At 42.2% G+C, this 13,831-nt stretch overlaps 3 protein-coding genes across 5 annotated transcripts in view; all 3 read right to left on the reverse strand.

Moving 5' to 3' along the window:
- Positions 1-1,675: 1,675 nt before the first annotated feature.
- Positions 1,676-4,659, reverse strand: aip (aryl hydrocarbon receptor interacting protein). Its single transcript, XM_061275166.1, has 7 exons — positions 4,501-4,659; positions 3,621-3,803; positions 3,343-3,531; positions 3,027-3,203; positions 2,806-2,947; positions 2,340-2,569; positions 1,676-2,263 (listed from the first exon to the last, which is right to left on the reverse strand). Exons 1-7 carry the CDS (start codon positions 4,597-4,599, stop codon positions 2,258-2,260), a joined length of 1,026 nt encoding a protein of 341 aa, XP_061131150.1. The 5' UTR covers positions 4,600-4,659; the 3' UTR covers positions 1,676-2,257.
- A 3,186-nt stretch (positions 4,660-7,845) lies between these two features.
- Positions 7,846-10,086, reverse strand: tmem134 (transmembrane protein 134). The gene is made up of 8 exons (XM_061274428.1): positions 9,870-10,086; positions 9,316-9,569; positions 9,186-9,253; positions 8,836-8,922; positions 8,680-8,756; positions 8,550-8,594; positions 8,246-8,299; positions 7,846-8,143 (listed from the first exon to the last, which is right to left on the reverse strand). The coding sequence occupies exons 2-8, from the start codon at positions 9,523-9,525 to the stop codon at positions 8,061-8,063; spliced, it is 624 nt and encodes a 207-aa protein (XP_061130412.1). The 5' UTR covers positions 9,526-9,569; positions 9,870-10,086; the 3' UTR covers positions 7,846-8,060.
- An 834-nt stretch (positions 10,087-10,920) lies between these two features.
- Positions 10,921-13,831, reverse strand: part of doc2d (double C2-like domains, delta) — a 41,150-nt gene continuing 38,239 nt past the window's right edge. For 2 of the 3 annotated variants that reach the window (XM_061273889.1, XM_061273888.1), the window contains exon 11: positions 10,921-13,764. In XM_061273889.1, coding sequence (XP_061129873.1) covers positions 13,625-13,764 — 140 coding nt within the window. In that variant the 3' untranslated portion in view covers positions 10,921-13,624. The remainder of the gene's footprint in view (positions 13,765-13,831) is intronic. The other variant, XR_009713861.1, reaches the window with a different exon arrangement.

Consider the following 13,831-nt stretch of genomic DNA (forward strand, 5'->3'; position numbering starts at 1 on the left):
TACCAAATGATGTTTCCTTTAAGTTAAAACCAAAACTTGTCCTCAAGTTGGGAAATGTTTTCTTTTTTCTCTTTTGAGTATCCTGAATAGAGCCCATTTGCTTTCCTGCTCACCTGCATCGGTCCTATTTTCTAGTCAATGTTCAACAAGAACTATGTACTGTACATCTCAAGTCAATTTGTTATTGTGGGAATTTTGTAAACCAAACTTTTGCAGTTCAGTATGTATATCTTAATTAAATGATAAAAAAAGTTCAGAATCTCTGTCTTTCTTCCACATATAATGGATCAATTTACCGTTTTTTTCCGTGTATAGTGCGCAAAATTTTACTAATTTATTGTCCTAAAATCTGGGGTGCGCATTATACATGGGTACAAAAAAAAAAAAAAAAAATTTTTTTTTTTTAATTTTTTTTTTTTTAAGTCCCAATGATCGTCACACACGCAGGGAGGCAATGGGTCCCATTTTTATAGTCTTTGGTATGGTCTTAACTAGGCTGGATGTAATTTTTTTTGTTGGCGTTGATTTCTCCGACTGCCCGTAAACGCACCACCGCGCTTCGTGCGCGCACGGGACAGCAAACGAGCAGGTGATCGAGCAAGCGTCTGATACGAGAGCATTGCGGTCGCATGGAGCGTGTTTGAAGTGAACAGCAGAGAAGAAAGGCAAAGTGTTGTGAAATAAAATGCACAGAACGGATGCGCAAGACACGTCAGCTATATAAAGAGCGAGAGTTGTTTTCTTCCTATTAGTTTCAATTCACAGTTTAATTAGCAGTTTCAATCAGCAAATAACAAAATGCGTATTACAGGTAATATTTTATTTCACAACACTTTGCCTTGTTCCTTTGGTCTCTGCTGTTCATCCTAAAACACAAAGGCGCTCTTTAAGCAATGCGACAGTGAGCGCCCGGCGCGCTGCGGTTGCGCGACCGCACCAAATTAAGCTCCCTGCGCAGTGCGCACTGAGGTCCACTTAAATTTTAGAAAGTACATCAGGACTTTAAAAATATCTTCTAAATTTCAGCGACGGCTCTGTCACACTAATCGACCAGCCCGGTGCAGTTGGGCGGTCGGCGGCGCGCTACGGTTGAGCGTTCTCTCGCACGCTTTCTCTCTCGCTCTCTCTCGCTCTCGCACACACGCAAACCGGATATCATACGGAGGCCGCCATTACAGATGCGCAGAACGGATGAGCAAGACACGTCAGCTATATAAAGAGCGAGAGTTCAGTTCTCTACCTAAATCCGTATTACAGGTAATATTTTATTTCACAACACTTTGCCTTGTTCCTTTCTTCTCTGCTGTTCACTTCAAACACGCTCCATGCGCACGGAGCGCGGTGGTGCGTTTAAGGGCAGTCGGAGAAATCAACGCCAACAAAAAAAATTACATCCAGCCTAGTTAAGACCATACCAAAGACTATAAAAATGGGACCCATTGCCTCCCTGCGTGTGTGACGATCATTGGGACTTAAAAAAAAAAAAAAAAAAAATTAAAAAAATTTTTAAAAAAAATTCATAAAAATTGGGTGCGTATTATACATGGGTACAAGCTTTTTTCCAGCATCAGCATGCCATTTTTAGGGGTGCGTACTATACATGGGGGCGCACTATACACGGAAAAAAACGGTAGTTGTTTTGAAATAACATTTAGACCACCTGGGGAATAGGGAATTAAATGCATGAATAAACACATTTATTAGGATTACACAATTGGTGCTTGCGTGACATTTGATGAGGGTAAGACAGATCCATTTTCACATTCAACAATTGTTTCCACAGAGTGACACAAAGTAAAGAAACAAACCAAATAGGTTGTTCACGTGTACTAAGAATAAAGAAGAAAACAACGCCCAAATGTGTAATGATTGTCAACGTCTCCATCTGCCAGGTTAATTGACGAGAAGAAAGCACTCCCGATTGCTGACCCCGAGATTGAACTCCAAATTGACAAAAATCTGTTTTATATTCCCAATTTAGCAGTGATTAGAAAAAAGTGAGAGAGTGCATCAAAATGGCTTGCGTGGCACCTAACAGCGTTTTACATGAGGGAACAGAAAAGTACATGCAACCGAGATGCTTGAGGCCTTGAGTTGCTATCGGCAATGAAACACTCCAAGGGAGATACAAACATTGAGTGTCTAATGGAGGGCAGAGTTTGTCTTGTGAGTGTAACTCAAACTCTAACACCAGCATGCGGTGTTTGCTATGCTTTTGTCTTGAAATTCACAGGCGTCTTCCCATTCCACTCCTTCTTCAACCCTGATGAGAGTAACAAAAGAATAATTGTAGACAATACAACTGAGAAGAATGGACAATGAGTCAATGTTGAACTGACTGTGGTAGCAGTTGGCGGTGGTGAGTTGTCGTTGAACAGGCCTTTGTAGCGCCCCTTCTCCTCCTTCTCCTTGGTTCGTATGCGGTCCTCCAAGGCTCGCAGCTCCTTGTTGACCGATGGGCCGAGAGACGGGTCCAGCTCCAGCACCTTGGCAAAGTCCGCTCGGGCCTCCGTCTCGTTCCACACCGCTGCGTGGGCCTTCGCTCGCTTGTAAAAGGCCTTTACGTTGTCTGGCACACAAGGACCAGCATGTCAAACCCATGACTGTCGAACCACCAACATTATGTTGCACAAATAATAACCAATGGCATTTAACGATCTTGACAATTAATAAAATAAATATTTTCACATTGAACAACAACTCCTGTTTATAGTTGAGCCTCGTGCATCAAATTCTGCTCTCATCATATCTTATCACATCTGCCTTGAAGCCCAAGCTGTTACAGAATAATAAGCTGAGCCTTACCCTCATATTTGAATGTGAGGGATGAGCAGTGCTTGATAACTTCGTAGTAGTGGCCTTGAAGTAGCTTGCACTGACAGTAATTGAGGAGAAGAGGTGTGATCATGTGGTCCAGCTTGATCCACACTTCATCTCCTGGGTGTTCCTGAAATGAAAAATTGAGCAGAGGTCAGACATAGTGGAAAAGTATTGATAGGGGACAGGCTGAGGCAGATCTCACTCACCTTCATCTGTAGATTTTTCAGGCAGGCGATGCCATTGTAGTATTTGTCCGTGGCCTCCTTTATTTGGCCTTGCTTGAAGAGCATGTTGCCCTCCTCGTGCATTTGAGGCACGGAGTCCAGCTTCTCCTCATCTGTCATTGCCCACACATCGAGTTGGAATGAGCCCGGAGGAAGAACCTGCAAGCATACTAGACCTCAATGGTAGCTTTTGCAGTCGCCACATACAACACAACTGGATAATACAATCATCTCTTGTAGAGGAAATACAAAAATTATAATTTAAAACTCAAGTGTCTACCAGGCCCCCAGCTCATACCTGCATCAGCTCAATGGTGAAGACAAGAGGCTGTGGGTTAGCCTGAAGATGATCCAGGTCTTTGTGGCCCAGCGAGTGGTGGGAATGGATCTGAGCAATACCACAGCAATGCCGCTGGCCCTCCAGGGGGTCTTTCCCAATGCTGATGTTCCTCAGTGACTGGGACACCAGCGGGTAGAGTGCGGTGTGCTGAGATAAAAAAAAAAAACACACACCATCTCAGTAGGCCAGATGTGTACAAAAACACCTCTGACATCCTATCCAAGGAGCTCGCTCACTTTGGTGTCACATGTGAAATCTGCAATTTCTCCTTCTCTCATACTGATGATCACTTGTTCCCACACAGCTAGCTTAAACTTCTTGCCCAAGATGAGCTCCATTGGTTTGCTGCATCCACTCATGTTCCTGGAGTCATCCAGTATGGTGCCATCACACAGGCTGGTGCGGTAGTGGAAGACCACCTGGAAGAACAGATTATTTGACAAATGAATTTGGGTGATTATTTGACAAATAAACGGTTGCCCCTAGGTGCAATGCTAATGATTGCGATTGGGTGGCAACCAGATCAGGGTGTCCCCCACCTGATGGCTTGTGACTGCTGGGATAGGCTTCAGCACGCCCCGTGGGGGCAAGCGGTACAGATAATGGATGGATTATACAATGTCTATATAATAGTTATATATAAAGCTTCACTTTTTCAATTGAACTAGACGTATTCAGTTGCCTACATTCTAAATTACATACTTATATTAAAAACGGAAAATATCTACAGAAGGCTGACAAAGTCTGGTATATCCTGGCCAATCACATCTATGGAAAGTTGATTGCTACAGTAACCCAACCAATCAGCAGTGATAAACACAAGCCATTTTGTCACGCCCATATCCGTCCATCAGATGAAGGGAAAACATGGTAAGGGGGAGAAAAAAAAAAGAATACTTTTAAACCACGAAACGATTGACAACCAGTTTCTTCGATGTGCGTCGACGCTACGTCTTGGAATAAATAAAATGCTTAGGTAGCGTAAAAGAAATCAAATGTTAGCCGAGATATGACAACAGATACAAGTTAGCATTAGCGAACGGGCTCCGTCACATTTGCTAAGTATTCCCAAGACCTAGATTAAACGCAGTGACCCACAAATGAAACTAACTTTACCTTTGTTCCATCGGGGAAGGTTGAAATCTGTCCTTTACCCGGGCTAATCAATTTTTTACTGATCCCTTCGTTCAATAGCCTTCTTGCCTCTTCCTCCATCCTTGGCAGAGTTGTAAATGACGACAAAATACGATGTTTACCGAAGTCAGCCGATTCAAATTTACCACGTTTCTGCTGATCAGCGCCCCCTAACGGTCGGCGGTAGTGATGTACATTCCAGTTCTTTTAAGTGAACTGAATCTTTAGAATCGGTTCACTCCAAAAATTCGTTCAAAAGAATCGTTCTCCGAAACGTTTGCTAAACTTTATTCATTCTTTTTTTTTTTTACCTCCTGTAGTGTACCTATTGAAGTGGCCATGAGGTGTACCTAAACACAGGCTACTTCATTAAAGAAAAATCATGGTCAAAATTAAACTGAAAGTGAAAAGTGCCACATCCGACCTCCCCCCACCTCCTGATTGGCTGTTTTATCTGTGACGTCACTTGGACACTCCACTAGGTACACCGCCATTTTCAGGTGTACCTAATCACAGGCCATTCCATTAGGGAAAATTCATGGTCCAAGCTTAACTGAAATAGTGTTGGCTCGTGAGTGAACGATCCGTTCGAAAGAACGAATTCTTTCAGTGAACGAGAGTGAATGAATCACTTCCTAAAGTGATTTGTTCTATTTTCAGTTCATATGACTTCAACCAGTAGGTGTCGGTAATGCGCATTGAAGCTGGTGCCACCTCGCATTTTCTCCAAGCTAACGGCTAACTTTATTGCATTGCGCCATTATGCTGCAAAGGGGAGATTATGCTTTCTTTGGGTAATCTTGGTTTTATAACACGTATTCTAGCTTTTAAATAACGTGTATGTATATATACGCCGAAATATTGTTATCCAATATATCTACTGCAATTTCACATTGGATTGCTGGTTTGAAATGTACTTTTAATATATATATATTTTTAATAAACATTTATGTTAAAACTTGTCTGGTATTGTATTCCTTGTTTTTATATTCGCCAATTAAAAGATAAAAATCAGACATTTGGTTAACTCAGTGCTTCTCAATTATTTTCTGTTACGCCCCCCCTTAGCAAGAAGAAAACTATTCGCGCCCCCCCTCCCCACCGTGACTATCCTAACTTGTCTTGTAAGTCGTAAAATGTTGCACTGTCGCAAACGTGACAGAAGTAACAATGAGAGCGCCACTGCCCCCTGCTGTAGTAAACGCGCAATTACACTTTACTCTAGTACTGCCAAAAAAAAAGCCTGTTCCCCAGGGTCACACGCGCCCCCCCAGGAATAGCACCGCGCCCCCCAAGGGGGGCGCGCCCCACTATTTGAGAAGCACTGGCCTAGGTGACTGATTCACAATTTGGTTTTGTCTGATATCAGAGATTAAATAAAGAAAACCAACTGGCTGATTGATTTGTTTTAATTGAGAGGGAAAAAAAACAGCAAAAGCATTTCACTAGCTGACCAGGAGATGGCGACAGCGTGGCATCTGAAGACCATGGATTGTTTGTTCTGCTATAGCCTAGGTGACTGATTCACAATTTGGTTTTGTCTGATATCAGATATTAAATATAGAAAACCAACTGGCTGATTGATTTGTTTTAATTGAGAGGGAAAAAAAACAGCAAAAGCATTTCACTAGCTGACCAGGAGATGGCGACAGCGTGGCATCTGAAGACCATGGATTGTTTGTTCTGCTATAGCCTAGGTGACTGATTCACAATTTGGTTTTGTCTGATAATAGATATTAAATAAAGAAAACCAACTGGCTAATTGATTTGTTTTAATTGAGAGAAAAAAAAACATCAGCAAAAGCATTTCACTAACTGACCAGGAGATGGCGACAGCGCGGCATCTGAAGACCATGGATCGTTCTGCTATGCCGGTTTAAAAAAAACAAAAAAAAACGTAATTAGCTAGGGGTCAAAGGTCAAAGTTTACGGTTCAAAGTTCACCCAGGGGTCAAAGGTCGGTTCAAAGTTCACGGGGTCATGTGCACATTTTCGATTTTTAACTAGAGTTGAAAGTTCAGGGTTCAAAGGTCACCCAGGGGTCACCACGGGGTCACCACGGGGTCACCGCGGGGTCACCGCGGGTTCAAAGTTCAGGGTTCACTTTTTTTTTTTTTTTTTTTTTAGGTTAACCTTTATTTAACCCAGTGCTTCTCAATTATTTTCTGTTACGCCCCCCCCCAGCAAGAAGAAAACTATTCGCGCCCCCCCTCCCCACCGTGACTATCCTAACTTGTCTTGTAAGTCGTAAAATGTTGCACTGTCGCAAACGTGACAGAAGTAACAATGAGAGCGCCACTGCCCCCTGCTGTAGTAAACGCGCAATTACACTTTATTCTAGTACTGCCAAAAAAAAAGCCTGTTCCCCAGGGTCGCCATTTTCAGGTGTCAAAGTAAAAGGTACCGCACCCGCCCTCACCCCCACCTCCTGATTGGCTGGTTGATCTGCTTCAATGCGCATTACCGACACCTACTGGCTGAAGTCACATGAACTGAAAAAAGAACGCATCACACGAATTCACATTTCCCACTGAGATTTGAACTAGATTCGTTGGAATCAGAGTCCAGAGAACTAACCACGTCACTATGGAACCCTGCCTTGTGAGGGATGGTAGATACATGGTTTCATGAAATATCTAACAAGCGAATATGCTGCCAAAATGGTTTTATGGGGGAGCATCAAGTAACAATGTTGCAAATTTCTCCAGAGTAACATGCTTGATTATGAACTCACGTCACTGCGCTCAGAGTCCAAAGCACTAACCACTACACTATGGAACCCTGGCTCATCCGTGGACCCTAACCCTAGCCCCAACCCTAATCTCCCCATTGCATAACAGCGCAGCCCTTCATTTTCTTCTTTGTTTTGTTTTACGGCGAGGTGGCACCAGCTTCAATGCGCATTACCGACACCTACTGGTTGAAGTCACATAAACTGAGAAAGGAAGGAATCACTTTAGGAAGTCAATCGTTCACTCCCGTTCACTGAAAGGATTCATTCTTTTGAACGAATCGTTCACTCCCGAGCCAACACTATCACTCATGAGCCAACACTGGTCGGCGATTGTGACTCACTATGAAAGCTTTTTGTGCGTTGAGCTGAGTTGCATATCAGTTTGTCTTGTTGAAATGTTCAAAACAGGCCCACATGTTGGAACGAGGGAGGAAGCCACAGTACCCTGATAAAATCTTCACAAGCACAGAGAGAATATGTAAGATCCATACAGCAGGGCACACTATGTGAAAGCAAACCTCAGAACTGTAAACCAAACGTTAACCACTGCCTCACCGTGCTACCCTGCATTTTAAGTAAAGTATAGGTAGAGATGAAAATTTACAAAAGTTTTTATTTTATTTTCACAGTCTGTAGTCACATAGCACAGAAAGTACACAGGTCATTTCATGTAGTGGAAAAAGCCAACAAAGACAAGAACTGTCAGTGGTTATCACAAGAAGAATAACTACCCAATACGTCAGTGCTTTGCCAATGTATTGACAAAAGAACAAAAGTAAAAGTGGTTCATGTGATATTTGGTGAAACCTCATTTTTCAAAATAAGGCAGGTAGAACAACTTGAAGCCTCTTCTTCCTCGGACAGCACAGCTGATGTATATCACATGATACACTGGGGAGAGTTCATAGAATAGGAATGTTATAATTCATATAGCTGTCCGGAATGTTAAAAAACAAAAAAAAAACTTCTGAGTGAGACTTGACATTTCATTACCTCCAGGAATGAAGAGCATGAATCCAGGCACAAAAAAGATGGCACTTGAAACGCCTGTGAGAAAACAGAATACTTAGCCTGTATTCAGAATAAATTACGTTTGATTCCAGCCCTGGATTTTGTAAAGGTAAAGAAGGTAATGTGAAGGACAAAATGTGTTGGTGTGCATCTGTTTTGCCAAAGAGGAATTTCTCCCTCCTTTAGAACAGACAATAGAGTTTCTATATTCTATTTCCTTTTGATATTATAAACGTTCTCACATAAAAAACACTATTGCTTCTAAGCAGATGTTTATGTTTCTTACCTGCATTTGGATTCAGCTGTATGACAACGCCAGTGAAAATAAGAGCTACAAAAAAAGAGGACATGCAAATTACCAGGGTCCAGTTCAAATTGAAATGGACTGTTTGGGCCCATGTGGGCATCAAAATTACCAACTCCAGTGAACAGGAGAAGGAAGGAAGCAAGGACAACTCTTCTGTTTTTCTTCACCAGCGGATGAGAAACCCACCTGCTCAACAAATGCATGTACAGTGAGGGAGCAGCTTGAGTTGTCTGTGTATATTTGTGTGTGTGTGATGCAATCTCACCCGCAACAATGTGCTGAAAGTTGTGTGACAGAACTCAAGGTGCTGAAGGACCACTGAGAGCTGCAGTAAGACAGAGTGGCGGGGTCACTGTGCAAGAAAACATTCAACTGTATCAGTACAAAACACAAACTCACAAAAAAAAAATGCAGTACAACCTCACTTTTCAACAAAAACACAGTGCAACCTTACATTTCCACAATATCATGCATTTTCGGAAATGGCCAGAGAAACGACTGAATTGATTGTTTAAATTTACATGTAGTATGTGTCTTTAAATATTTCACATCAGTTAGCAGTTTTTGTTTTGTTTGTAATCGTTCATTATAGACATGAAACTGATTTGGGCCAACCTGATTTTGAAGAAGTTGTTAAAAGAGGAATTGCAATTGTTGGTAAGCGGGTCTTCATTTTCCAAATTCTACAATAGAACAGAAAATGGTAAAGCAACAAAAACACATTTGTGCAATAGGTGAGTCTTACTTGATACTTCAGGTTACTGTGCTCGGCCGAGGCAAGCAAAACGGGCGAGGGATGAGGTTGAGATTTAGAGAAGGTCAGAGGCCCGAACGTGAGCTCTGCTTCCCTGTCCTTGTCCCGAGCATCCCATCCGTCAGCGTCCACGCCAGACATGTCGCCTTCTTCATCTACCTCCAACACGAAGGCATCGTCAATAGTGAACTGTGTTGCCATGGTGATTGCCTCTTACGCGTTGATGGCTTGTGGTTTGAGGTTCACTGTGGTTGGGGGAAAATAAGAACAGATGTCATCGCAACTCATGAGCATAAAAATAGAGACGGCATTTTTTAAAGGCACTTTTAAAACAGGATTGTTGTACTAAAATTTTAGTACAAGGATAAGTTATTTATAAGTTAACCCTGATTTCCTGGGTGAGCTAGTTAACACCAGTTAAATCTTTTACTTGTGAGCGGAAAAAAACAAGTAATTTGCGTGTTAGGGCAAACAGGAAGGCTAAGCTGCCCTGATCTCAGTCTTTGTTTCCGCTAGACGATCAGATGACCAAGAGGAAAACTTACTATCTTCAAAGACTTTTTCCTTCTCAGAAGTTCAGCTGGACTCCAACACGTTTGACACAAGACTTACATATCTCCTCAATTTCGAGAAACATCAGCGGAAGCTGCTGGTAGCGAGATGCTAGCTTTTTTGAGAGCGTCAAACGCGTTCCCAAAACTTCCCACTCTCTCGCTCTTTTTAGTTGTTTCCCCCCCTCAGCAGCCGGCTATCGATTGCACATGCCTGATTACGCCCAGTGGATGTCCGGGAGCGCGCTCAATCGATGATCGATTTATCGATGGAGCTACCCATGTTGCAAAAAATAAAATAAAAAATCTCATTGCAGTTGGTATCTACTGTGTGGGCAAATAATTTGTTTTCCAGTTCTTAAGTGGTTGAGCATGTCCAACAAACGAGAAGATTCCCTAGTAGAGGTTCTGTTTTGTCATTATAAAGAAATATTGTTTTCCAGAGGCTTTACATTTTTGAAAACGTTCATATTTCTAACAATGAAAACACTCACTTATTCAGCTAGGCAGTTTTTGTCCTTTATAAGAAAATGGCTGAATAGCTGAGGTGCTTGCCTTTAGACCTGCCCCATATGTAAAGTGCTTTGTGATAACCTCTGCCATAAATCAGTGCAACATATTGTAACTAAAATTGACTTGACTACTTTAATAATTCAATTTTCAATCTCCTCCGTGTTCACATCTGGACGAGCCACCAAGTCATTATAATTTGCCTTCGGCTGCAGTGCTGTATTTGGGGATCAAAGCGCTGCGGCGTTGCAGACTTTGGTTCGGGCCTTGAAAGCACCCTTTAATCAGTTATTAAAAGTTGTGTCCTGATATCCACTTTGCATGTCGTCCAAGTCTTCTCAATGGATTTGCTCTATGTTGCGAGATATCAGTGGAACAGACTTCATCTGATACAGCAATTGCTCCATCTATCCATTTTAGAACTCTAGAACTGTTCCCAGTTGACTATTAGAACCAACTCATGTGATTCCAATGTCGTTGGTGAATAATCCCTCCGAACGAAACTGCAGGTACTATAACAGGTGAAGACAAAACGTGGTGAAACGACTTTTGTTTATTTTGAGAAGTAGTGACACAACATGACCACATGATGCCAGTCACACTGCGATCGTAACTGAATAAACAAGACTTCTCACAGCCCCCTTCCTTTCTTTGCATTTTTTTTTTTACCACTCAGAGCGTTTCGGAAGGCAAGTGTCAAACACAAAGTAGCACAAACAAACATCCTGAATGACATCTTGCACGAAAAAAAACACGCTGATGCCACAAACTGTCAACATATCAGCACGCTCCACTAATACAAGCTGATGATTATTGCTAAGCATGCAGCTACATTGCAGATCAAATGTGAGCAAAGCATGCAAGAGGGGCAGAGCCGCTGACAAAGAATCTATCACAATCATTTCATTTTGGTTTGATTATCTCATCACACTGGGAGCTTTTGATGCATAGAGAAAGAAAAGGAGGAGCCAACATGTTAGCTCAAGCTTTTTTTGTCAAAGCCATCCAAAGACTTAGCTGTTTTCCTAGTCATGTTCATAGCTTCTTTTTTTCTTTTTAAACCTGAGTCCTTTTTCCCCATTCAGAATACTCTTTTTTTTTTTTTCTGTGGCCAACAACAAGACTTTCACAAGGTTGTAGAAGGACTCGATGAATCGATTGGACTGAACATCCGTCAGGTCTCTGGGCGTGCGTTAGTTGACCATAGCCCGGTTAAGGGCTGTTGATAAATGACACACATGTTGTCAACAAGCCAAGACTCAGCAGGTGATACTTTTGTTTACAACAAGCTTTCACATTTTCCACAGACCGATTTTGGGTCATCTTTGCCACTTAATGTATGAAAATAAACCTGATATTCACTCATATTAGAAAAAGAACTGATCACAGAAATGGTCATTAAGTCCTTATGTCGTGAGTCTCCAAGTGACACACTCTTATTAGGATGTATTAGAGGAGTTGAAAGCAATGTCATTCCCATAAATCAAGTGACAGCACCGCGAATGGATGTATTACTGCATGATATTGGCCTGCAGGAAATAAAACTTGCATCATTTATTGATTGATATTATACACTTGGAGTAACAATGAGAAGCTCACCTCTCAAACATCAATCTTTTTGCACGTCGATGAGTATGCAGCAAAGTGAATGCATTGAGGCATAAACACTCACTGGACACTTCATTAGGCACGCAATCAAAAGAGAACCGAGACATGAGCTGAATCAAAATGTCGCAAAATATTACAACCACCTCACTGGTAGTTTGCCTCAAAAGCTTTGTGAGGGACATCTTTTAATGCGGTTCTCGTATCGGATCTCATTGGATTGTGCAGCCGTCTCAAAAATACTTCTATGATTGTGAACCGATGAGATGACAAGTGATTGACAGCTTGTCAATTGTGCCTTCCATGCAGGAATGAAAACAGCCACTAGAGGCAGCAGAGGGTTGCTGTCTGCTGCGCTGCTTCCTTCCTATCCTTGTGTCCCCCCCTTATTCTGTTGTCTCATACACACACACACACACACACACACACACACACACACACACACACACACACACACACACACACACACACACACACACACACACACACACACACACACACACACACACACACACACACACACACACACACACACACACACACACACACACACACACAGACACACACACTCACATTGAGCCACAGACTGTGCTTCTTGAAGTTCAGTTGTGATATTTGGAACAGGGCACCATGTTAAAAGAGATGCTGCAAAGACAGAAAATCCAGGCACTCAAATTCTCACTGCCTGCTTCACACATACACATAGATTACAGTCACAAAGACAATGAAAGTTCAAAACACTTGACATGTTAAAGGAACAAATCCACCGAATGGATCTTTTTGTGCTTTTAAAGTAATGAGACGGGGTTACTATACAAGCCAGCATAGCGATGGTGTATTGACACTGTGGGCCTGATTTACTAAAGAGTTTCTTGTGCGAAAAAGGCACAAACTTGACTAGTCACGCCAACAAATGTGGAAGCTAACAAGGAGCACCTCGGACTGCGTTCACCAAATGCACAAAATACATTTCATTTTGGTAAAAGTAGATGCAATCCATGTCTTAGGCGAGCTCAATGTGATTTAATAAACCTGAGACGAATTGCGATGGCTGATTTTGAATAAGTACCTCTGAAGGCAGGAGCAAGCAAACACGCAAAGGTGAAAACCATCTGCAGTACCTCAAGTGCTCAAAACCTTCCGTAAAAAAAAAAAAAACACTTTGACACCTGTTGCTAAAAACATGCCGCTATCTGTTAGAGAGAGTGCACAAGTGCGCACACAGACAATTTAGCGCCTCTTATTTGGGATCTTAGTAAATCCGGCCCAAAGAGTCACATCGCCTCACACAGTTGCTGGCCTCGTTCATGGAGTGAATTCTAATCATCTCTTCATTAGTTGTACATTTGAACAGGGACATCAGAGCGACTTGCACAAGGTCTAAATGACAACGTTGTGTGTATCCCTTTTGTTCCATTTATGAGGGCAATTTGGTTCACCATAAAAAAATAAACACCACACCTTTTTAACATCACTGATGTCATAATGAAGATCATTTACAAAGAATCGGAGCTGTCTGCATTAAATGATGGATTTCCTCTTCATCACGATGACATTATTATTGCAGTTTCTGTTCTTTTCTTTAATCTTTCAGGGGTTGGGTGCATGTGTGTTTACTGTGTGTCTGGTGTGATTTAGTCCGTTTTGTCGCTGCTCGGGGCTCCTTGCTGTGTGAGCGTATGCCAGTACTCCACTTTTTTTCCTTTGTTTTTGAGACACTCGAACCAGTGTCTGAGTCTCTGTCCGCTTGCGTTGATGCCTAGCTCCACGCCACCTGGAAACACAGGGCGAAAACACACCACAAAGTAAGAACGTGATGAGAAATGTTTGGCTCGGGAATT

This window comes from Syngnathus typhle, linkage group LG3, assembly GCF_033458585.1.
Source record: "Syngnathus typhle isolate RoL2023-S1 ecotype Sweden linkage group LG3, RoL_Styp_1.0, whole genome shotgun sequence".
NCBI lineage: Eukaryota > Metazoa > Chordata > Actinopteri > Syngnathiformes > Syngnathidae > Syngnathus > Syngnathus typhle.